The sequence below is a fragment of the Petromyzon marinus genome, chromosome 37 (assembly GCF_048934315.1).
Source record: "Petromyzon marinus isolate PM22_M1 ecotype Great Lakes invasive population chromosome 37, UKy_Petmar_22M1.pri1.0, whole genome shotgun sequence".
NCBI classification, from domain to species: Eukaryota; Metazoa; Chordata; class Hyperoartia; order Petromyzontiformes; family Petromyzontidae; genus Petromyzon; species Petromyzon marinus.
In genome coordinates, this window is record NC_133703.1 from 12,266,580 (window position 1) to 12,294,166 (window position 27,587).

General features: G+C 44.1%; 1 protein-coding gene across 3 annotated transcripts in view; it reads right to left on the reverse strand.

The window, feature by feature from the left end:
- Positions 1-9,402, reverse strand: part of LOC116949754 (BAI1-associated protein 3-like) — a 55,096-nt gene extending 45,694 nt beyond the window's left edge. Inside the window, exon 1 of one of the 3 annotated variants that reach the window (XM_032967389.2) lies at positions 8,793-9,402. In XM_032967389.2, the coding sequence (XP_032823280.1) occupies positions 8,793-8,924 (132 nt within the window). In that variant the 5' untranslated portion in view covers positions 8,925-9,402. The remainder of the gene's footprint in view (positions 1-8,792) is intronic. The other 2 variants (XM_032967388.2, XM_032967390.2) reach the window with 2 other exon arrangements.
- Between the last annotated feature and the right edge of the window lie 18,185 nt (positions 9,403-27,587).

Consider the following 27,587-nt stretch of genomic DNA (forward strand, 5'->3'; position numbering starts at 1 on the left):
TAAATGAGGGTAATTAACAGTTTAACAAGAAAACAACAATGTGTCTGTGTCTGACTTTTTAAAGTACACGCATCTAATCAGTTATGGTTCTATACATCTTCGTTGTGTCTGTTACATTCTAATTTTGTTATTCCAAACAGTATTTCCATCCGTAACTTAAATATATTTTTCACGGCAAAGAAAACGCACCGCAAAATCTAAACATCGGAATACAATAAACATCCTCGTACAGTAACGGATCCCATTACTCAATCCCTCAGGGACATGTGCTGTTTCCATAACGGAGAGCGTGACTAGGAGGAGGCAAAGCGACACGCAGTGCGGAGCAAAACAGCAACAACATTTCTCAAGTGCACGCGTTCAGAGGCTGACATCGAATATCTCAGTGTCTCCTACTTCAGTGTCTCCTACTTCAGTGTCACCTACTTCAGTGTCTCCTACTTCAGTGTCTCCTACTTCAGTGTCTCCTACTTCAGTGTCTCCTACTTCAGTGTCTCCTACTTCAGTGTCTCTGACTTCAGTGTCTCTGACTTCAGTGTCTCCTACTTCAGTGTCTCCTATTTCAGTGTCTCCTACTTCAGTGTCACCTACTTCAGTGTCTCCTACTTCAGTGTCTCTGACTTCAGTGTCTCTGACTTCAGTGTCTCCTACTTCAGTGTCTCCTACTTCAGTGTCTCCTACTTCAGTGTCTCTGACTTCAGTGTCACCTACTTCAGTGTCTCCTACTTCAGTGTCTCCTACTTCAGTGTCTCCTACTTCAGTGTCTCCTACTTCAGTGTCTCTGACTTCAGTGTCTCCTACTTCAGTGTCTCCTACTTCAGTGTCTCCTACTTCAGTGTCACCTACTTCAGTGTCTCCTACTTCAGTGTCTCTGACTTCAGTGTCTCTGACTTCAGTGTCTCCTACTTCAGTGTCTCCTACTTCAGTGTTTCTGACTTCAGTGTCTCTGACTTCAGTGTCTCCTACTTCAGTGTCTCCTACTTCAGTGTCTCTGACTTCAGTGTCTCTGACTTCAGTGTCTCTGACTTCAGTGTCTCTGACTTCAGTGTCTCCTACTTCAGTGTCTCCTACTTCAGTGTCTCTGACTTCAGTGTCTCTGACTTCAGTGTCTCCGACTTCAGTGTCTCCTACTTCAGTGTCTCTGACTTCAGTGTCTCCTACTTCAGTGTCTCCTACTTCAGTGTCTCTGACTTCAGTGTCTCTGACTTCAGTGTCACCTACTTCAGTGTCTCCTACTTCAGTGTCTCCTACTTCAGTGTCTCTGACTTCAGTGTCTCTGACTTCAGTGTCTCCGACTTCAGTGTCTCCTACTTCAGTGTCTCCTACTTCAGTGTCTCCTACTTCAGTGTCTCCTACTTCAGTGTCTCTGACTTCAGTGTCTCCTACTTCAGTGTCTCCTACTTCAGTGTCTCCTACTTCAGTGTCTCCTACTTCAGTGTCTCCGACTTCAGTGTCTCCTACTTCAGTGTCTCCTACTTCAGTGTCACCTACTTCAGTGTCTCTGGCTTCAGTGTCTCCTACTTCAGTGTCTCTGACTTCAGTGTCTCCTACTTCAGTGTCTACTACTTCAGTGTCACCTACTTCAGTGTCTCTGACTTCAGTGTCTACTACTTCAGTGTCTCCTACTTCAGTGTCACTGACTTCAGTGTCTCCTACTTCAGTGTCTACTACTTCAGTGTCTCTGACTTCAGTGTCTCTGACTTCAGTGTCTCCTACTTCAGTGTCTCTGACTTCAGTGTCTCCTACTTCAGTGTCTCCTACTTCAGTGTCTCCTACTTCAGTGTCTCCTACTTCAGTGTCTCTGACTTCAGTGTCACCTACTTCAGTGTCTCCTACTTCAGTGTCTCCTACTTCAGTGTCTCCTACTTCAGTGTCTCCTACTTCAGTGTCTCCTACTTCAGTGTCTCTGACTTCAGTGTCTCCTACTTCAGTGTCTCCTATTTCAGTGTCTCCTACTTCAGTGTCTCTGACTTCAGTGTCTCTGACTTCAGTGCCTCCTACTTCAGTGTCTCCTACTTCAGTGTTTCTGACTTCAGTGTCTCTGACTTCAGTGTCTCCTACTTCAGTGTCTCCTACTTCAGTGTCACCTACTTCAGTGTCTCCTACTTCAGTGTCTCTGACTTCAGTGTCTCTGACTTCAGTGTCTCCTACTTCAGTGTCTCCTACTTCAGTGTCTCTGACTTCAGTGTCACCTACTTCAGTGTCTCCTACTTCAGTGTCTCCTACTTCAGTGTCTCCTACTTCAGTGTCTCCTACTTCAGTGTCTCTGACTTCAGTGTCTCCTACTTCAGTGTCTCCTACTTCAGTGTCTCCTACTTCAGTGTCACCTACTTCAGTGTCTCCTACTTCAGTGTTTCTGACTTCAGTGTCTCTGACTTCAGTGTCTCCTACTTCAGTGTCTCCTACTTCAGTGTCTCTGACTTCAGTGTCTCTGACTTCAGTGTCTCTGACTTCAGTGTCTCTGACTTCAGTGTCTCCTACTTCAGTGTCTCCTACTTCAGTGTCTCTGACTTCAGTGTCTCTGACTTCAGTGTCTCCGACTTCAGTGTCTCCTACTTCAGTGTCTCTGACTTCAGTGTCTCCTACTTCAGTGTCTCCTACTTCAGTGTCTCTGACTTCAGTGTCTCTGACTTCAGTGTCACCTACTTCAGTGTCTCCTACTTCAGTGTCTCCTACTTCAGTGTCTCTGACTTCAGTGTCTCTGACTTCAGTGTCTCCGACTTCAGTGTCTCCTACTTCAGTGTCTCTGACTTCAGTGTCTCCTACTTCAGTGTCTCCTACTTCAGTGTCTCCTACTTCAGTGTCTCTGACTTCAGTGTCTCCTACTTCAGTGTCTCCTACTTCAGTGTCTCCTACTTCAGTGTCTCCTACTTCAGTGTCTCCTACTTCAGTGTCTCCTACTTCAGTGTCTCCGACTTCAGTGTCTCCTACTTCAGTGTCTCCTACTTCAGTGTCACCTACTTCAATGTCTCTGACTTCAGTGTCTCCTACTTCAGTGTCTCTGACTTCAGTGTCTCCTACTTCAGTGTCTACTACTTCAGTGTCACCTACTTCAGTGTCTCTGACTTCAGTGTCTACTACTTCAGTGTCTCCTACTTCAGTGTCACTGACTTCAGTGTCTCCTACTTCAGTGTCTACTACTTCAGTGTCTCTGACTTCAGTGTCTCTGACTTCAGTGTCTCCTACTTCAGTGTCTCTGACTTCAGTGTCTCCTACTTCAGTGTCTCCTACTTCAGTGTCTCCTACTTCAGTGTCTCCTACTTCAGTGTCTCCTACTTCAGTGTCTCTGACTTCAGTGTCACCTACTTCAGTGTCTCCTACTTCAGTGTCTCCTACTTCAGTGTCTCCTACTTCAGTGTCTCCTACTTCAGTGTCTCCTACTTCAGTGTCTCTGACTTCAGTGTCTCCTACTTCAGTGTCTCCTACTTCAGTGTCTCCTACTTCAGTGTCACCTACTTCAGTGTCTCCTACTTCAGTGTCTCTGACTTCAGTGTCTCTGACTTCAGTGTCTCCTACTTCAGTGTCTCCTACTTCAGTGTTTCTGACTTCAGTGTCTCTGACTTCAGTGTCTCCTACTTCAGTGTCTCCTACTTCAGTGTCTCTGACTTCAGTGTCTCTGACTTCAGTGTCTCTGACTTCAGTGTCTCTGACTTCAGTGTCTCCTACTTCAGTGTCTCCTACTTCAGTGTCTCTGACTTCAGTGTCTCTGACTTCAGTGTCTCCGACTTCAGTGTCTCCTACTTCAGTGTCTCTGACTTCAGTGTCTCCTACTTCAGTGTCTCTGACTTCAGTGTCTCTGACTTCAGTGTCTCTGACTTCAGTGTCTCCTACTTCAGTGTCTCTGACTTCAGTGTCTCTGACTTCAGTGTCTCCTACTTCAGTGTCTCCTACTTCAGTGTCTCTGACTTCAGTGTCTCCTACTTCAGTGTTTCTGACTTCAGTGTCTCTGACTTCAGTGTCTCCTACTTCAGTGTCTCTGACTTCAGTGTCTCTGACTTCAGTGTCACCTACTTCAGTGTCTCCTACTTCAGTGTCTCCTACTTCAGTGTCTCTGACTTCAGTGTCTCTGACTTCAGTGTCTCCGACTTCAGTGTCTCCTACTTCAGTGTCTCTGACTTCAGTGTCTCCTACTTCAGTGTCTCCTACTTCAGTGTCTCCTACTTCAGTGTCTCTGACTTCAGTGTCTCCTACTTCAGTGTCTCCTACTTCAGTGTCTCCTACTTCAGTGTCTCTGACTTCAGTGTCTCCTACTTCAGTGTCTCCTACTTCAGTGTCTCCGACTTCAGTGTCTCCTACTTCAGTGTCTCCTACTTCAGTGTCACCTACTTCAGTGTCTCTGACTTCAGTGTCTCCTACTTCAGTGTCTCTGACTTCAGTGTCTCCTACTTCAGTGTCTACTACTTCAGTGTCACCTACTTCAGTGTCTCTGACTTCAGTGTCTACTACTTCAGTGTCTCCTACTTCAGTGTCACTGACTTCAGTGTCTCCTACTTCAGTGTCTACTACTTCAGTGTCTCTGACTTCAGTGTCTCTGACTTCAGTGTCTCCTACTTCAGTGTCTCTGACTTCAGTGTCTCCTACTTCAGTGTCTCCTACTTCAGTGTCTCCTACTTCAGTGTCTCTGACTTCAGTGTCTCTGACTTCAGTGTCTCTGACTTCAGTGTCTCCTACTTCAGTGTCACCTACTTCAGTGTCACCTACTTCAGTGTCTCCTACTTCAGTGTCTCCTACTTCAGTGTCTCTGACTTCAGTGTCTCTGACTTCAGTGTCTCTGACTTCAGTGTCTCCTACTTCAGTGTCTACTACTTCAGTGTCTCCTACTTCAGTGTCTACTACTTCAGTGTCTCCTACTTCAGTGTATCTGACTTCAGTGTCACCTACGGAGTGAACCGCTTCATGCCTCTTTGAAGTCCAATTCAGCAATACTGAGACGTTCTGAGTCGCCAGTGCGTGAGAATTCACGATGTGGAACAACTCAGTTGCCCAATAGCCAATTAAAAGTGGTCCTTCATTTCTTCCAGAAAATATCACTGAGTGTCAAGACCATTTTCATTTTTGCAGGCAATTTCTGCATTGCAATGTTTATCCGGCTCCCGCTTAATGAGGTTTCTGTTTTTTGTGCACACGTGGGAGGAAGCCAGGGCACCCAGATGAAACCCGCGCTTTAGATGATGGGATAACACACGCAACAAACCTACACAGATGGGTTGCGATCGCAGCTTCGGAACCGTGATCTCCTACCGGTCATCCCGTGGCCTAAGCCAGTTGAGGCTCTCGCAGTACGCCAATCCCCCGCCTCGCCCCAACTATCCTTGCCGGTGTGTGCCGCGCACACCCAGGGGACATTACTTCACCAAAAATGGCACGAGTTTCCGCTCCATCAGAGTCAAAATGGGTCCCTGCTCAAATGAGCATTGAAACACGCGTGGCCTCCTTCCCCTTGTACAGCTCGTGAGCAAGTGGCGGAAATTCCACGTTCCTCTACGAAGGTCGGCGAGTCGATCCAGCGGAAAAACGCTGTCGACTTCTTCCCGCAGCGGTTCGTCATCGACCCCCGAGCGGTGATTGGCTGAGTCAATCTTCAAACCAGATGTTGAACTCGCCAACGTTCCCAATTGCGAGCCGCTAGCTCTACCATGGAGCCACCTGGCTGGCTCCGTTCCGAGAGACATGAAAAACACCGTTTGCATGAGTGGTCTCACATGAATTAGAATTAGAAAGTTGGTTTATTGCCTCAGGCCCACGTTTAGAAGAAAACGTATAAACATGCGTGGGGTTAAGCCACTTTAAAGGTGACAGCTAAGCCCGCGGCACCCGTCCGCATCCACACATTTAACGCATCTTCAGCGTGACGTTTCATGCTGCTGTTAAAATGCAGTGGGACATTACTTATCCTTGACTTATAAATGTTACATCCCATCATAGTTTGTGATGATAAAAGCCACAGCTTTCTTTAAATATTTTTTTCTAAAACCATTTCAACAAAAAAGCTATTTAAATAGATGACCTCCGCAATACTTGGCCTCTTATTTGTCTTATTTACTTTGATTTAATTTTGGTCTCAAATGGTTTTGCTAATTTTCAAATGTTTCAGAATATCCATCCACTTTAGTATGCCGTACCTAAACCCCGCATCGATGTTCGTCTTCTGTAAAATTCATTGCATGATGTGCTAATCAAATACATTAATGTATTATTTTCATTGACAAATTACATTCCACTTTTGCTATCGGTTTCACCCGATGAGAATGCACAAATTTCCATTTCGAAGTTTTCAAACAGCAGTGTTGTCACACTGCATTAGAGAATTGTGCAGGAAGATGACATCACTGAACTACACAATGTCACTTTAAATCACCATCTTTTAGCCACACAAGGAGGAAATATTGTTTTATAAATACCCAGAAGAGAACTCTGTGTTACGTGTCAGTCAAGCCAAAAGTTTCATTTCTCAGAACTGGCCCTTTTTAGTTGTTGCAGTTTCTGGGAGAGGCCACCAACACCCTCCACTTGATGAGCTGTCGTGGTTAAATCACGGGTCGTGGTTTAAATCACGGGTCGTGGTTTAAATCACGGGTCGTGATTTAATCACGGGTCGTGGTTTAAATCACGGGTCGTGGTTTAAATCACGGGTCGTGGTTTAAATCACGGGTCGTGATTTAATCACGGGTCGTGGTTTAATCACGGGTCGTGGTTTAAATCACGGGTCGTGGTTTAAATCACGGGTCGTGATTTAATCACGGGTCGTTGGCCACACTTGAACCCAGGTTCTCAGCGACTGCTGTGATACCTAATGCAGCTGAGCCACCTCTACCAATGACATAATCAAGTGCATATATAAAGTAAATCTTGACTTCAAGCTTTTGTGACTGCAGGAATTAATATTCTTTGGGTCTTTCGGTAAAGTCACGTAGATAGGTTAAAAAAAACATAACAAAATATATATATTTTTGCGATCGAAACGTCGTAGTTTTTTTGCTATTTTCTTTGAACCTATCTACGTGACTTTACCGAAAGACCCAAATAACATATATAAAGTAATTTAATAATACCACCTCCGATGAGCACGGCTGGCTACGTACGGTGCGAAAGAAGTTCAACATTCATCATACGTTTTATTATCTGACTAAAACCCATTCATGCATTTAATGTATAGTATACATTATAGTATACATTAAATACAGTACAGCGTAGCCATACTTTCCATTTAAATATGCTCACAGTATTCAACAGAGACTGAGCTTGAGTCATCAGCCTTCGTGACTCTGTGCCACATCATATCCGCCAGATTATGTGATTATGTGCCCAGCCTTGTGTCATTACGCCCTCTGCGCTGCAACGTACGTACATTAAACTTCTTTCGCACCGTACGTAGCCAACCCGCACACCTCCGATTCGTACGGTTGGCTACGCACGGTGCGAAAGACGTTCAACATTCACACATGCAACCGTGGCTTACGTGTACAGAGAGGAATTGGAACTCTTTCTGATCCAGAGTCCTCATTTTCCCCCGCTTAGTGTTCGGCTCCATTTCCACCCACATCACACTTCCCTCTGGACTCTGTTTCCCAGTATCCGTTGAGTTCTCCTGCCCATGGCGAAATTCACGTCAAGAGCTCAGCAATGCGTGGCCTTTGATCGCTACTCGGATGGGCGACCAACATGTGCCGCAGGTTGTGTATAGGCTGCGAAGGATTTGTGGTTATCAGCAGGCGACAGTTTGCAGCAAAATCTATTGTTGTACTGCACTTCTGTGACACCCCCCCCCCCGCCCCGCGTCTATGCTCCTCGCTTTCACCAACTAGCACTGACCGGCGCGGTGAGGTATGGTCAATAACCCCCATGACGCACACGTTGGCAGTGTGTTGATAAAGTGGCTGTAACATGCGTACATTGAGTTGTCCTATCTGCAGGTTTCATTGGATTTTAAGTGGCCTTAAAATGGAATAAATGACATTCAAAAATATAATTCATAGTCTCGCTGTCTGTTATCAGGTGTCTCTCCGAAAGGACATCATGAAAGAGAAGTCATATAAAGAAAAAACAGCGGTTAGAGGCGTCGGCGTTCTCTCCTCGCAACTGCGATGACCCCCCGGGGTAACAAACACGTTCACATCGACACGGAGCCCTTCGAGTAAAACACCAGGACCAGTGGGTGCAGCAGTAACGTCGTAATTGTTCAACCAAACACGAGAATCGACGGCCAAACGGGAAGTGCGGTTCAGAGCAACAACAAAAAAGTGATGCAAATAAATGATACAAAAAAAACTATTTTCATTTTACCAGATAAGGCCCACTGGGCTCTATGGCTCGTTTTCAGAAGCGAACCAGAAGCGAACCAGGCCGTCACAAATGATGGCTCAGCATAGCGGCTTATCGGGTGAAAATGTATAGCAGTCAAATAGTCTAAACGCACGTTTTAAAATGTGGAGGGAAAAAAACGGAGGACCCGAGGAAAAAATGCACACGACCACGGAAATAAAGACACGCACACTCCAAATATGCAGCAGCAGGCGTAAGGGTCGGGATCGAACCCAGGACCTCCTGTATACCGGGCGAGGTAGTTAACATCTCCTAGCCACCGTGGCAACACCTCTCTTCCTACGTGACTTTTTTCTGTAACACAGGTGTCACACACAGACCTACACATCGCATATCTAACAACAGAATGAACGTTCATTCGAACCAAGACTACACGCACCGCGCACACGTGCCCTGGCATTTACCACTCGGATTTGTCTCCGCATGCAGAACAAACCTGCCCCAAAGTGCAAACTGCGGTCGTAACGAACCTTGTAATTGCGCGGTCCTCCCAAAGCCATCTTGACACACTTCTCCGCCTTTCCAAAACTGGGCAATTTCTGGGACACGAATATCTGCAGTTGGCCAGGCATTAATGTCGCCGTTCGTCTCCCTCGCCGCATGCAATCGTTGTTCTTGCTGTTGTAACGCGCTCTCCCTGCTCGCTGGCTACCTGTGTCTCGGCCACGATCAAAGCGCTGGCGAACAAACCGCGACCTGCCCAGGCAACCCCGGCTGCTCCCTACAAGTTCCCCACCACTGTCCGATCCGTCCTGCGTCTGGCGAATTTAAGAGTCGCGCCTTAGAAGCCTGCCCCGATGTCGTCCGTGGATCAACGGCGTGGCGTGGGGGAGTGGGGGGGGGGGGGGTGTGTGTGGGAAGTGCGTCTTTCCTGTTTGTGTAAATAAAAAGCTGGGTCCTTATCTCGTGACTAAATCACACAGAATCCTGCTGCAGGACCTCCTCCTCCTCCTAGCAGCCAGCAAGCCGGCCAGCCCCGTCGAGCCGTGTACAACCCCCTGCCCCCTGTCCTGGTGGGAAGTCAAAAAACCCAGCACCTCCTTGGTGGGACCACCAATAATGCCGGAGCTCTGAAACAAAAGGATCCCGGAATAACACCGAGCGGATGCCTGCTGCTGCTGCGGCTGTGTGCGACTCCGCCCGCGACAAGTCGCGGCAACTGTCAGCTTTCACCCCGAAAAATAAATAATGAAATTATTGCGGGCCGCCTCTTGACACACAACACAACACACACAACACACACACCACACACAACACGCACACCACACACAACACGCACACACACCACACACACCACACACACACACCACACACAACACACACACCACACAACACACCACACACAACACACACACCACACACAACACACTACACACATCACACACAACACGCACACCACACACAACACGCACACACACCACATACAACACACACACAACACACACACCACACAACACACAACACACACAACACACACACCACACACAACACGCACACCACACACAACACGCACACACACCACACACAACACACATAACACACACACAACACACACAACACGCACCACACACAACACACCACGCACAACACACACCACACAACACACCACACAACACACCACACACAACACGCACACCACACACAACACACACACCACACACAACACACACACCACACACAACACACAACACAACACACCACACACAACACACACACAACACACACCACACACAACACACATAACACACACACAACACACCACACACAACACACACACACAACACACTACACACACCACACACAACACACACACAACACACCACACACAACACGCAAACCACACACAACACACACACACACAACACACACACACCACACACAACGCACACCACACACAACACACATAACACACACACAACACACGCACAACACAACACACCACACACAACACACACACCACACACAAACACCACACACAACACACACACACACCACACACAACACACACACCCACAACACACACACACAACACACACCACACACACACAACACACACACACAACACACACACACAACACACACACCCACAACACACACAACACACACCACACACAACACACACACACACAACACACACCACACACAACACACATAACACACACACAACACACACAACACAACACACCACACACCACACAACACACACAACACACACCACACACAACACACACACACACAACACACACCACACACAACACACATAACACACACACAACACACACAACACAACACACCACACACCACACAACACACACACACAACACACACACCCACAACACACACAACACACACCACACACAACACACACACACACAACACACACCACACACAACACACATAACACACACACAACACACACAACACAACACACCACACACCACACAACACACCACACACAACACACACACAACACTCTACACACACCACACACAACACATACACACCACACACACACAACACACACACCACACACAACACGCACACACACCACACACAACACACACACAACACACACCACACACAACACACACACCACACACAACACACACACCACACATAACACGCACACCACACACAACACACACAACACACACACACGCATCACACATACCACACACAATAAACACCACACACAACACGCACACCACACACAACACACACACAACACACACCACACACAACACACACAACACGCACACCACACACAACACACACAACACGCACACACTACACACACACACCACACACAACACACACACAACACACCACACACAACACACACCACACACAACACGCACACCACACACACCACACACAACACACAACACACACACAACACACACAACACACCACACACAACACACCACACACAACAACATATCGGGGAGGCGGGCGAGGGGAAGAACAACCCCAAGAAGTCCCAAGTGTCAGGGCCACCTCCACCAGGAAACAAGGAAATCAGTGTGGGGATCTTGTCAAATGTCTACGCACGTACCCACGACTCGAGACAACATCCAAGAAGACATCGCGCTCCCGACGCTCAGCAAAACCCGCCTGCTGCAGGATTATTGTAGGGCCCTCCAGGGAGCAGGAGGAAGCATCACCGCACCTGCGCCTGCTATCGTTACTGCTGTAGACAAATCTGGGAATGTGCACAGAAAAACAAAGAATCCCCCGTGCAGTCTAAGTACACTGTCAGGGCAAGTTCTGTTTGCGAGCAACAAGCCGCGAAGGTCGGAATGGGACGCGCGTGGCAACCAGCACTCTCGCCCGGCCGCCTTTGTCTCCCCAGAGGCTGAGTTGACCTTGGGGATGCCCAGGACCGGTTTCAGATACCCGTCGATGGTGCTGGCCGTGAGCAGGAATCGAACTCGGGTCGCCGGGTTCGTAGCGCTAACCGCTGGTGGTCAACGCGAGATGCACCCCCTACCCTGGATCTTGACTTGAAGCTTTCGTGACTGCAGGAATTCATAGTCTTTGGCTCTTTCGGTAAAGTCCACGTAGATAGAAAAATAAAATAATAAATCACGACGTTTCGATGGCAACACAAGCAATCCCTTAAATTGACGAATCCCGAGCAGACGGCACCAGAATCACCAACACCAATGTTACAGTCACGTGATCGACACCGCGACTTATTCTCGAGACAACTTCTGTTATTGTTGTTGTTGTGGTCGTTGTTGTTGGTATTTTGCCTTCAAAAGCCTTCTTCATCCAGGGGTGGGTTTGACAAAGGGCTGTGTAATATCATTACTAACACCCAGCAATTTACTCCGTCTCAAGCCAGTAGATCAACAATGAGATTCGTAGTTTATTCCCAAGCCATGCACTTCCAGTTTGGAACTTACTGCTAATCAAAGAAAGGGCGTTTGATTCACCGCTCCCGCCCCCCGATATGGAATGATTCACACGAGGTCAGTGTGGTCGCTGACGTGAAAGGAGGGGGGGGGGGGCACCATTTCTCACTCCACGATTTTAAACGATTTCTAATCTCAAAAGAGAGACCCATTCTTTTAGCCCCCCGCCGCCGCCGCCACCGCCGCCCTTCAACTTCAAAGAAATCGTCATAGATTCCTCAACAACAACGACAACAAGAACCACCAACAAAAATGCCACCATCCTGCCAAACAAAATCCACAAACGGACTGTTGGCATGCTTTGCGTTATGCACAAGAGCTCGGTGATAAACATTAGCAGACAAATAAGACGAGGCAATAAAGCAGGAGGTGTTGGGATGTTCAAACACCAGATAGAAACATTTTGCGAGAGATCAAGTTACTGCATTGACCACACACAGCACTTGCGAACTTGCAAACAAAACGTGCTCTGATAAGCTATGCATTGGGAATAGGTTTTACCCTTTTAACTGGCACAAAAACTGACACCTTTATTCAAGGCATCATGTTTGCAATAGCCACAACAAAAGCAGTCAAAATGCAAACAAAAAAGACAACTCTGATAATAATATTAGCACTGTCCTTGAATTTGATTGGTCCACACCCGAGACAGCTTTTGTTAGAGCCTAGTCTCCATTGGTGTTGGACCAAAAGACGCCAAAAGGCGTACAACTCAAAAACAGCGCACTATCAGAGTATTGAGGGCTCGGGGTGAGCATTTACATTATGAGACCTCCTTTGCCAGAAACAAGATATAGGAATAGGTTTTACCCTTTTAACTGGCACAAAAACTGACACCTTTATTCAAGGCATCATGTTTGCAACACCATTGGAGACTAGGCTCTAAGAAAAGCTGTCTCGGGTGTGGACCAATCAAATTCAAGGACAGTGCATATTATTATCAGAGTTGTCTTTTTTGTTTGCATTTTGACTGCTTGTGTTGTGGTTATTGCAAACAGGATGCCTTGAATAAAGGTGTCAGTTTTTGTGCCAGTTAAAAGGGTAAAACCTATTCCTATATCTTGTTTCTGGCAAAGGAGGTCTCATAATGTAAAAGCGATGCATTGTCCTTGAAACTGATTGGTCTACACCAGACAGCCTTCATAGGGCTTAAAACTCACCAGTATCAGACCAGAGAACGCCAAAATACAATGCATATATTATTATCAGCATATATTATTATCAGAGCATGTTTTGTCTGCATGTTCACCACAAAGAACGTGTGGTTATTGCAGACTTGATTCCTTGCAAAAGGTGTCTATTTGGTGTTTCAGCATCTTAACACACCTGTTGTATTGCCAGAAAGGGTAAAAGCTAGTCTTATTTTTTCATACTTTGACATTGCAAAAAAAAGATCCAATTTTATAAGCAAATGTAATTCAATTCGGATTTACGAGCGTCTTGTTATGAAACGCACACAAAATCAACACCACTCGCCGGCCATCGATCACTGATCTCCAGAGCGACTGCACGCTGAAATCACATTCTTGTTCGTGTTCTTGTTTATGTTTGTTGTGGTTGCACCCGATTCAAGAGCCGAATGGCTCACAGGGCTATACCAAAATAAATACATTGAAAAATAAAATAAACTGAATATTCTCAAGGGCCTGAGAGAAAACGAATGCACGACAAAGATGGCACATAGACAAAGATCCCCCGTGTAGCCTTAACAGGCTGTCGGGGCAAGTGCTGTCAGCGAGCACCCTATGACGGTCGGCACGGCACATCACGTGGCCGGTCGAGGTGCCGTACCCCGGCTTTGCCGGGAGAATGCGGAACAGCAAATGCGGACTCCACGTGTATGGGATAGAGTGTTGCCCCCTCGCATGCGTTTGTTTACCACGGGTGTTCTGGTTTCCTTCCACGTAAAGGAAAGGAAGAATGAAGGGGTGCCGAGGTGGCTAGGAGATGTTAACTCCCTCGCCTGGTATGAAGGAGGTCGTGGGTTCGATCCCGACCACGACGCTGACGACGCCTGCTGCTGCTGCTGTATATTTGGAGTTTGCGTGTCTCTCTCCCCGCGGTCGCGTGGATTTTTCTCCGGGTCATTTGCCATTTCCCTCTGCATTCAGAGCATTGGGCTGCTATTAAATTACACATGATTAGCCGGATTGCTTCTGAAAATAGCTCAATAGCTCCGTGGGCCTTACCTGGTAAAATACAATAAAAAAAACTGAACATATAGAGAGAGGACCGCAGATCTTGAACCGTTTGTTGGTTGCGCTGGCTCACCGCCTGGTTCCTGCCTTCCCGCCTGTCTGTGGTTCCTCCTCGCCCCTCTGCGTGGCGCCTTACAAGTTAAAGACATTATCGATAGACACAAAGATACATCCCAACCGTTGAGACGTTTCAAAGGACCTGGGCAGGACGCGTCACTAGAAGGGGTCGGTGGCTGACGCAAGACGAGATGGAGCGATGGAATCATCTCGCGTGCTGGTGCCAGCTGGCATGTTGCATATTCGTATAATCAGCATGGGCCGAGTGTGAACTGTTTCGTGTTTCTTAAGTAAACCGATGATAATTGCAATCCACATTTTTCAAAGAAAATAATGAACGCACTTTGTAATTTAAACGCAATGAGATAAATATAAACAATTGTTTCTTTCCATTGATCTTTTTTGTAAAAGCAAACATTTTAAGTAATTATTGGATTTTAGAACATTGCGCTTTTCTCAAAGGTATTTATTTAAACTAAATAAATGTTTAAAAAGCAGGGTGGGGGGGGGGGGGAGAATAGCATCCAGATCATTGTTATAGGACTATCAACATGGACTGTGAACTTTTAATTTGTGTCACTCATCCCAATACAATGCAATACAGTCGTAGAAAATGACAACATCAGCTTTATATCTCCAGCATTTTGTTTACCAAAATAATCATCATCATAATTACCGCGGCAACGTGGCCAATGGCACTTGCGAATAAAGGAGAGTAATGACGTGCAATTACAGATGAACTGTTCCACCAACAAAGAGCCCTCGTGCGTTTTAATGGCCAATTGTAGCCACGGAGTTCCTGTGTGCTCCCCAGAGCCTCTCGCTAACACAAACACGACTCTAATTATAGACCACTGCTTGCCCGTGCGCCGCCGCCGCCGCAGTTTCGTTACGGAGCGATTCGCTAAGAGTGAAAGTTCCCAACCGCATCCCAGAATGTGCGATGAGATTTGCGCCTCGCACTGCGTTGTATTCGTAGGCCCAGGGTCGAACCTTTAACCCACGAGGCGGATGCAGGAGGGAGGTGTCCGACGTGAGCCCAGCAGTTTTGCATGGGACCAGGGGCTGCTGTGATAGGGCTTCTACAAGGCTGCCCTAAAGACCTCATCGCAACGAGGGGAAAGTCTGGAACAGCTGCGAAGTGCAGCGCTGTAGTAGTAGAATTTGAATTTAACACGTTAGTAGGTTTCGATTTAAAGCTTTCGTGACTGCAAGGATTCATCTTCTTTGGTTCTTTCGGTAAAGTCACGTAGAATGAGAATAAAATAATAAAATAATAAAATAAAAGTCGTCCCGACAGGTTTGTTCCTTTCACCTGAAGAAGGCCACTTGTGTTGTGGCCGAAACGTCGTGAGAATTTTATTGTGTTATTTTATTATTTTATTCTCATTCTACGTGACTTTACCGAAAGAACCAAAGAAGATGTTAGTAGGCTTTCGCGACCAATCTTATTATTAATAATAAAGGGGTGTTTTTGAATTAGATCGCGTAAATGTGTCAAAAAGGTTTTCCCCTTTTTTCTGGCAACAAAACAGCTGTGTTAAGATGTTAAAACACCAAACTGAAACCTTTTACAAGGAATCATGTCTGCATTAACCACAATACTTGTGGTCAGAATGCAAACAAAACACATACTCTGATGTCCTCGAAACTGATTGGTCCACACCAGAGACAGCTTTCTTTTGAGCCTCGTCTCAAAATGGTGTTAGATCAGAGGACGCCGAAAGGCCAGTCAGTTTCAAAGACAATGCCAATATATTATCGGTGTCTTTTTTGTTTGCATTCTGACCACAAGTATTGTGGTTGATGCAGACATGATTCCTTGTAAAAGGTTTTAGTTTGGTGTTTCAACATCGTAACGCAGCTGTTTTGTTGCCAGAAAAAAGGGAAAAAACCTATTATCATATGTTGGTACTGGCAAAGGAGGTCCCATGATATAAATGTCTCGTTTAACCCTCCATCACCCGACACAAACAAACAGGAAGGTTTGTCACGTAAACAGAATGCGCCAATTTTTAGCTACTCCAGCACACCGGTGTGTTGGAGAGTGAACCCACAACATTTACAGTTTGAGCACTGCGACGTTTCGCTGTTAAATGAACAAACTAAGAATCTTCATTGTGAATAGTCAAAGTGTGGTTGAGCAGTTTGATTCACCACCCAGTGAGAACGGACAGAATGTCTCCCGGCCACCATAAGTTTTAGGAAACCTGCAGTTCTTCGGGCACGTCTTTAGATCAATAGACCCATCGCATATCGACCCTACAAGGCAACAGGGGCTGCCCAGAGGTGGCGAGATGTTAACTACCTCGCAGGTATGCAGGAGATCATAGGTTCGATCCTGACGCCTGTATATTTGGAGTTTTACGTGTGTCTCTCTCCCCGTGGTCGCGTGGATTTTTCCCTGGGTCTTCTTCCGGGTTTCCCCTCCACCTTTAGAAAGATGCGTTTAGAGTATTTGTCTGTTATGAATGTAAAAGTGTTGTTGTTGTTGTTTGGGAAAATGGCAGGAACCGGAAAGTAGAGGAAGACCTCACAGAGAACGTCTTGACAACGACGACGACTTAAGAGATTGTGCATATTGGCACAGGACAGAGGCAAGTGGAAACAAATGACGAAATGTGATATCTGCCCATGGGTCGTGATGATGTGATATAACACTCCATTGAGCAATCATTTCTGATAGCCAGGTCGCTTATGAAACATAGCAATACAGCTCAGTGGACCTTACCTGGTAAAATACAACTTTTTTTAATTATTATTTTGCTCATCCTCTACACTGGTTTAGCTGAGCTTCCCACTGGTGTGTGTGTAGTTTTTTTTAATTTGTTGATATAGTTCACACTTACTTTCAGCCATTATGAATGAAATTGACTCAACGCAGGCTTTCTCAAACTCCGGCCCTCACGACTCACCGCCACGCTTTTACCAATAATCACGCCTCCCATTCAAATACAAAAATCAATTCGTTCGACGCTGCACGCGCCCGATGATTGTTGAACACGTCCCAATTGACACGCTAAGTGATGAATGCCGCCTGCGTCACGTAGAACACGTGTACCACACGCGGATGCACACTGAGATCTTAAACTTTAATTCGAAGACTGAGCTTAGGGCCGACAAGCAAGCGACAGTTTGCTCATAATTCGACTTAATGCAGAGTTTCCCAAACTGGCCGCAACCCACCACAACGCTAAGTCTTTAGTTTTTAAAATAGATAGTTTAATTTAGGTTCCTGAGATTCCCAGGGCAGAATAACACGTAGAGCTCCCCCGTATTCGTTAGCGACAACAACAACAACCACGCAAGTCCATCGTGGGGGCCCGCAATTTGTTTGAGTGAGGCCCGTTGTTGCTCCCGCAACGTGTCTGGCACCGTTGAGAGATCAAGAAGAAGAAGAGAAACAACAACAACAACAACAGGGCGTCCAAGGAGGACTCGCATTCAGAACGTTCCAAGAGCCCAACGGCCTTGAGCCACCAGACAGCCGATCTGTGAGTGTGATGAAGACGGTGTGGGGGGCAATGTGGAGGAAGATCACGACCCGGGTGGCTTCAATCAACATCGGTGCCCCTCCAGCCTCGTTGTCGAGACCGGTCATGGGAGATCGATGGGACTGGCAGAGTGTCTACAGGAGTGACGCTTCTTAACCTGGGGTGAACGCGACCCCTGGGGGTGCGAGATGCTCCTTTCTGGCGGTGCGAGACATGGCCAGATTGTTCTCGAAGATAAATAATCGAAAACGCAGATTAACCACGGGCACGTAAACACCACGACTTTGTTTCATCAAACCCTCGATGTGTTTCTTCATCATTGGACCTCCTTTTGCCAGCACCAAAATGTAATAATAGGGGTTTTTCCCTTAATTCTGGCAACAAAACTGAAACCTTTTTACAAGGATTCATGTCTGCATTAACCACAATGCCTGCAGTCAAAATGCAAACAAAAAAACATACTATGATAATATATGCATTAAATTTTGATTTAAAGCTTTCGTGACTGCAGTAATTCATATTCTTAGTTTTTTCGGTAAAGTCACGTTGAAGAGAAACAAAAAAATAATAAAATATATATAAAACAATAAAAAATTCTCACGACGTTTCGACCATAACTCAAACGGTCGTCTTCAGGTGTGTTGGTTCGCATACATTTATTTTTAAACGGCGCATTTATTTATTTATAAAAAAACGTTAGCGCCACGCGCAACGATTTGGCAGTTTTGCCCAGGACTAGTCCATCTATATTCTGAAAAGAGGAGGGGGGAGACGAAATTTTTTATAATGTATGCTGTCTGAAAGCCACTGTAAGCGTGAACAATCAATTAAGACCTGAAATGGTTTATCAAATCTTTCCAATGATTGCTAAGATAGAATCCATCTTCTTGGTTGAAATTGTCTCTGTGCTTGTATATGTGGATAGCCTCATGAACGAATCTCTCATGGAAGCCAGATGGCTTACAAAGAACCTCTGTCTTGGAAAAGTCAATGGCATGTGAGCCTACTGAATTAGAACAATGATCTGCCACGGCCGAGGTGTTGGTCCTACCGTGTTTAAGGTCTGCTTTGTGTTCACGAATGCGGTCCGAGACATGGCGTTTGGTTTCTCCAATGTAACTACTACCACAGAGGCAACTTAGTTTGTAGACACCAGGGTATTGTATGTCCGGAATCACATCTTTTACAGACGGAACCAGATCACGGATTTTATGTAATGTGTTGAAACGGACCTGGATCTTGTGTTTATTCAAGATTTTGGAGATCTTTTTTTTTGTGATCCCAGCAATGTAGGGTAAAGTGATGGTTTTGAAAGGCTCCTCAAGAGGGTTTTTCTTCATGGTTTGAGTGATAGCTTTGTGGATTGTATAGTCGGAGTAACCATTAGCCCTAAGAGCTTGGTGTACGTGCTTGAGTTCACTGCTTATGTGTTCCTGGTCGGATATGCATTGGGCTCTATGATACAGAGTCTTGATGAGATAATTCTTCTGTGATGGATGGTGGTGGGAATCCGGTTTCAGATAAGCATCCGTATGGGTAGCTTTCCTGTAGACAGAGTGGCTCATTGAACCATCAGGTCTCTTTTTAATTAGGACATCCAAAAAAGGTATCTTGCCATCTATTTCGACTTCCATGGTAAATCTGATGGTTGGGTGTATGGAATTGATGTGGTCGAAGAATTGGTCTAGAGCAGGCCAGCCATGTGGCCAGATGACAAAAGTGTCATCCACGTACCTCTTCCATAAGGTTGGGCGCAGAGTGGCAGTCTGGATGGCGTCAGTCTCAAATTTCTCCATGAAAATGTTAGCTATAACTGGAGAAAGGGGGGAGCCCATTGGGGTGCCCTCAGTTTGTTTGTAGAAAGTTCCATTCCAAGTGAAGTATGTATTGGTTAAACAGTGTCTCACCAGGGGGGGTACCTCAATGTTTAGTCCTTGATGAACTAAGTCTTCAATGATTGCAATGGTGTCAGGTACAGGAACCTTGGTGAATAAGGAAACTACATCAAAACTGACAAGCAGGTCGTCTGGGGACAGGGAAATACCCTTGATTGTCGATACCAGGTGAGTAGAATTTTGTACCGCAGAGGTGGTCTTTCCAGTGAAAGGACACAGGATTTCAGACAAAAAACGAGCTACTATGTAGGTGGGGGAGCCGATAGTAGAGACTATGGGACGAAAGGGTGTATCTACTTTATGTATTTTTGGTAAGCCGTATAATCTTGGTGGCCTGGCAGCAGAAGGTTTCAACGAAAACTGTTTAGATTGATCAATTAATGCGGTTGAATCAGAAATTATTTTGTTGGTTTGTGTGACGAGGCTGTTGGTGGGATCTCTTTTTATTTTTGTATAACTACCATCGTCGAGTAATTCTTTAATTTTGTTGTTGTATTCTATTTTATCCATGATGACAGTAGCATTGCCTTTGTCAGCTGAGAGGACTACAATATCATTCCTCTTTTTTAATTTATATAATTCAAAACGCTCATCTTTGTTGAGGTTGCTAGCTGGCATCTTAGCGTTTTTGAGGGTTGCAGCGATTTCAGATCTTGCTACGTCTGCATCGATGTGACCCAGGCCCCTGAGAGCAACGTCTACTTGGGCAATTATATCATTAACTGGTATGTGTTTAGGTGTGACTGCAAAGTTTAGACCTTTAGCTAAAACGGATTTCAGACCATCGGAAATAGAACTGTTACTGCGATTAATTACGACTTTATTAACGTCTAACTTTTTGTTGTGTGGGTCCGGTCTATTATTACCTCTATGTGTTTATTAACATTGTCACTTTTTTTGTACGAACGAGAAGCAAAGGGGAGAAAGGCCGCTGTCAAGATGAAGAGCCACTGCTCGACACGATGTCAAGTGGAAACGGCATGGGAGAAAAAGGCATGAAGGGCAGGAACGAGACGAAGGACGGCTGATGGATCTTCTTCTTCAAAGCCCAATGTTGTGGTCACTGCGGAGTTGTAAGTAAATGTGTAAGTATGACGTGTAAATGTGCACAGTACTAAACAATCACGTAGGACGTCACGCGGAGTGATCGCAAAGTCCCTCATTGTGTTTAACGTGTCTTACTGTAAGATTACAATAAGAAATATCTTATTGTAAGACATTTTTTACAATAAGAAATATCTGATTGTAAGATATTTTTTACAACAAGAAATATCTTATCGTGAGACATTTTGGCCCGTGGGTGTCCACTGTACATTTCGTCATTGGTCTCCGCTTTCCCCTGTCCTGTGCCAATATGCTCCGTCCATAAATGACGTCACGCACCCAGGGGGGGAGGGGGGGTCAGACATTTGTGACGATGTGTGACCAGGGGGGGGGGGGGGTTGAGAAATGTGACGTCACATAAAAATGCGCAACTTTAAATAAATATAGACGAGACGTTCTACTCAATTAGACTTTTTAATAAATGTTTTCTCCTACAACAGAGTGCAGCGCCACATTAAATACGCACTACAATGACAATAGTTTACAGCGATTTGAAGCATGTTATATATATATTTTTTGGCGGGGGGGCAGAGCTTTGTGACGTCATATTTGAGGGGGGGTCTGACTTTTTGTGACGCCGTGTGACGAGCTGGGGGGGGGGGGGCGTCAAAAATCGTCCAAAATTGCATGACGTCATTTATGGACGGCCCCTAATGTAAAAAAAAGTGAAATTGTCAGTACCTTATAATGTAACGTAACTCACTTTTTTTAGCCATACTTTTATTCACACCCTTCTCTGAAACGTTGACATCACTCGTATTGTTCACACAATCAACACTTCAGCAATGTTCACTGGTGAACATTTGAACATTTCTCCAAACATTTGGAAACGATTGATGGCCGACCAGATCGATTAGCTGTCACGCTCTACTACACCCGTTCCCTCCGACACTTCTGAGACGTTTCCTCAACGTCCGTTGCCCCGTCCTGATAGACATCACCAGCTCGCCGTCTTCCAAGATCGGCCACCAACATCAGCGTATCTAAAAATAAGACGCACACGGCGCACATTTGAGGTTTCTGGTGCACAGTCACTTTCCTGGGACGGACACAGTGTGGACGTGGGCTGCCACTCGGGCAAGCCAACACATCTCAGAATGTCTTTTAGTGCTCGCGTTGATAAGATGGATACATACGTGCGTCGGTTTTCCCAAAACACACGCGCCCAAAATGCAGGGAAGGGGCCTCGCTACAGCCCCTTGCGGAAGAGAACCCCATCGCTCCCCGTCCAACTACAACACGCACCAGCACCACCAACCCCGTTTAACGCGACCGCATTGCACGACGCTGCGCGATGCGTGGACATGGAGGGCGCGCGTGGCTGAAGGTGTTTTCATCCGGACGAATGAGCGCTTTTACGCACGCGGGGAGGAAGCTTGAGCAATCGGAGAATGCCCACACGTGCGAGAAGGGGAGCAGCACTCCATCCCACACAGATGGAAACATTGAGGGGCTGCCAGGGGGATGGATGATACCTGGACGTCTACGTGGAAGGGGTTGGGACAGATGAAGATTAGTTTAACACGTAGGCTTTCGCTATCAATAGCATCCATAATACAGGTTTTTTTGGGGGGGTAAGATCGCGTAAATATATGAATGTGTCATTAAACTCGCCACCACCCGACACAGCCAATTAGCAAGGGTTGTTACGTAAACAGAACGTACTAATTGGCTGTGTCGGTGGTGGCAGGTTTAACGATAAATGTATATATTTTATATATTTACGCGATCTAACCCAAAACACCTATATGATAGATGAAGATTAGTCCACACTTTGACTCGGCCACCTCCTGGTGAGCCAGGTTATAGCAAACTGTCGATACCCATGGGAAGGGAGTAACACGAAAATTTATTTTTCCAAGAGGAAGGTAGTCTGCAAACCGACGGGCTATTATCAGAGATTTGTTCATGAAGCCATCCAGATATATAAACACACACACAACTTCAACCGAGAAGATGGATACAAACTGAGCAATCATTGAAAGGACGTTATTGACCAAGTAAAGTCTTAACTGACTGTGATGCTTTCCATCCTACCTGCCTATGTCAGCTGTTATTTCCGACTCTCTGAGCACATCGCCAGGTTAAAGATCTGTGAGGCGGCCCAGGCACAGGATCACCGCCACCTCTGGTGGCTGGGACCGTCTCACATTAACATGCTAATCTCTCTCACATTAACATGTCAATCTCTCACATTAACATGTCAATCTCTTACATTAACATGTCAATCTCTCACATTAACATGTCAATCTCTCACATTGACATGTCAATCTCTTACATTAACATGTCAATCTCTCACATTAACATGTCAATCTCTCACATTGACATGTCAATCTCTCACATTGACATGTCAACCTCTCACATTAACATGTCAATCTCTCACATTAACATGTCAATCTCTCACATTAACATGTCAATCTCTCACATTGACATGTCAATCTCTCACATTAACATGTCAATCTCTCTCACATTAACATGTCAATCTCTCACATTAACATGCTAATCTCTCTCACATTAACATGTCAATCTCTCACATTAACATGTCAATCTCTCACATTAACATGTCAATCTCTCACATTAACATGTCAATCTCTCTCACATTAACATGTCAATCTCTCACATTAACATGTCAATCTCTCTCACATTAACATGTCAATCTCTCTCACATTAACATGTCAATCTCTCACATTAACATGTCAATCTCTCACATTAACATGTCAATCTCTCACATTAACATGTCAATCTCTCACATTAACATGTCAATCTGTCACATTAACATGTCAATCTCTCTTACATTAACACGTCAATCTCTCACATTAACATGTCAATCTCTCACATTAACATGTAAATCTCTCACATTAACATGTCAATCTCTCACATTAACATGTCAATCTCTCTCACATTAACATGTCAATCTCTCACATTAACATGTCAATCTCTCACATTAACACGTCAATCTCTCACAATAACATGTCAATCTCTCACATTAACATGTCAATCTCTTACATTAACATGTCAATCTCTTACATTAACATGTCAATCTCTTACATTGACACGTCAATCTCTCTCACATTAACATGTCAATCTCTCACATTAACATGTCAATCTCTCACATTAACACGTCAATCTCTCACAATAACATGTCAATCTCTCACATTAACATGTCAATCTCTCACATTAACATGTCACTCTCACATTAACATGTCAATCTCTCACATTAACATGTCCATACCTCACATTAACATGTCACTCTCTCACATTAACATGTCAATCTGTTACATTGACATGTCAATCTCTCTTACATTGACATGTCAATCTCTCACATTAACATGTCAATCTCTCACATTAACATGTCAATCTCTCACATTAACACGTCAATCTCTCTTACATTAACATGTAAATCTCTCACATTAACATGTCAATCTCTCACATTAACATGTCAATCTCTCACATTAACATGTCAATCTCTCACATTAACATGTCAATCTCTCACATTAACATGTCAATCTCTCACATTAACATGCCAATCTCTTACATTAACATGTCAATCTCTCTCACATTAACATGTCAATCTCTCACATTAACATGTCAATCTCTCACATTAACGTCAATACCTCACATTAACATGTCAATCTCTCACATTAACATGTCAATCTCTCACATGAACACGTCAATCTCTCACATTAACATGTCAATCTCTTACATTAACATGTCAATCTCTTACATTAACATGTCAATCTCTCACATTAACATGTCAATCTCTCACATTGACATGTCAATCTCTTACATTAACATGTCAATCTCTCACATTAACATGTCAATCTCTCACATTGACATGTCAATCTCTCACATTGACATGTCAACCTCTCACATTAACATGTCAATCTCTCACATTAACATGTCAATCTCTCACATTAACATGTCAATCTCTCACATTAACATGTCAATCTCTCACATTGACATGTCAATCTCTTACATTAACATGTCAATCTCTCACATTAACATGTCAATCTCTCACATTGACATGTCAATCTCTCACATTGACATGTCAACCTCTCACATTAATATGTCAATCTCTCACATTAACATGTCAATCTCTCACATTAACATGTCAATCTCTCACATTAACATGTCAATCTCTCACATTGACATGTCAATCTCTCACATTAACATGTCAATCTCTCTCACATTAACATGTCAATCTCTCACATTAACATGCTAATCTCTCTCACATTAACATGTCAATCTCTCACATTAACATGTCAATCTCTCACATTAACATGTCAATCTCTCACATTAACATGTCAATCTCTCTCACATTAACATGTCAATCTCTCACATTAACATGTCAATCTCTCTCACATTAACATGTCAATCTCTCTCACATTAACATGTCAATCTCTCACATTAACATGTCAATCTCTCACATTAACATGTCAATCTCTCACATTAACATGTCAATCTCTCACATTAACATGTCAATCTGTCACATTAACATGTCAATCTCTCTTACATTAACACGTCAATCTCTCACATTAACATGTCAATCTCTCACATTAACATGTAAATCTCTCACATTAACATGTCAATCTCTCACATTAACATGTCAATCTCTCTCACATTAACATGTCAATCTCTCACATTAACACGTCAATCTCTCACATTAACACGTCAATCTCTCACAATAACATGTCAATCTCTCACATTAACATGTCAATCTCTTACATTAACATGTCAATCTCTTACATTAACATGTCAATCTCTTACATTGACACGTCAATCTCTCTCACATTAACATGTCAATCTCTCACATTAACATGTCAATCTCTCACATTAACACGTCAATCTCTCACAATAACATGTCAATCTCTCACATTAACATGTCAATCTCTCACATTAACATGTCACTCTCACATTAACATGTCAATCTCTCACATTAACATGTCCATACCTCACATTAACATGTCACTCTCTCACATTAACATGTCAATCTGTTACATTGACATGTCAATCTCTCTTACATTTACATGTCAATCTCTCACATTAACATGTCAATCTCTCACATTAACATGTCAATCTCTCACATTAACACGTCAATCTCTCTTACATTAACATGTAAATCTCTCACATTAACATGTCAATCTCTCACATTAACATGTCAATCTCTCACATTAACATGTCAATCTCTCTCACATTAACATGTCAATCTCTCACATTAACATGTCAATCTCTCACATTAACATGCCAATCTCTTACATTAACATGTCAATCTCTCTCACATTAACATGTCAATCTCTCACATTAACATGTCAATCTCTCACATTAACGTCAATACCTCACATTAACATGTCAATCTCTCACATTAACATGTCAATCTCTCACATGAACACGTCAATCTCTCACATTAACATGTCAATCTCTTACATTAACATGTCAATCTCTTACATTAACATGTCAATCTCTCACATTAACATGTCAATCTCTCACATTGACATGTCAATCTCTTACATTAACATGTCAATCTCTCACATTAACATGTCAATCTCTCACATTGACATGTCAATCTCTCACATTGACATGTCAACCTCTCACATTAACATGTCAATCTCTCACATTAACATGTCAATCTCTCACATTAACATGTCAATCTCTCACATTAACATGTCAATCTCTCACATTGACATGTCAATCTCTCACATTAACATGTCAATCTCTCTCACATTAACATGTCAATCTCTCACATTAACATGCTAATCTCTCTCACATTAACATGTCAATCTCTCACATTAACATGTCAATCTCTCACATTAACATGTCAATCTCTCACATTAACATGTCAATCTCTCTCACATTAACATGTCAATCTCTCACATTAACATGTCAATCTCTCTCACATTAACATGTCAATCTCTCTCACATTAACATGTCAATCTCTCACATTAACATGTCAATCTCTCACATTAACATGTCAATCTCTCACATTAACATGTCAATCTCTCACATTAACATGTCAATCTGTCACATTAACATGTCAATCTCTCTTACATTAACACGTCAATCTCTCACATTAACATGTCAATCTCTCACATTAACATGTAAATCTCTCACATTAACATGTCAATCTCTCACATTAACATGTCAATCTCTCTCACATTAACATGTCAATCTCTCACATTAACATGTCAATCTCTCACATTAACACGTCAATCTCTCACAATAACATGTCAATCTCTCACATTAACATGTCAATCTCTTACATTAACATGTCAATCTCTTACATTAACATGTCAATCTCTTACATTGACACGTCAATCTCTCTCACATTAACATGTCAATCTCTCACATTAACATGTCAATCTCTCACATTAACACGTCAATCTCTCACAATAACATGTCAATCTCTCACATTAACATGTCAATCTCTCACATTAACATGTCACTCTCACATTAACATATCAATCTCTCACATTAACATGTCCATACCTCACATTAACATGTCACTCTCTCACATTAACATGTCAATCTGTTACATTGACATGTCAATCTCTCACATTAACATGTCAATCTCTCACATTAACATGTCAATCTCTCACATTAACA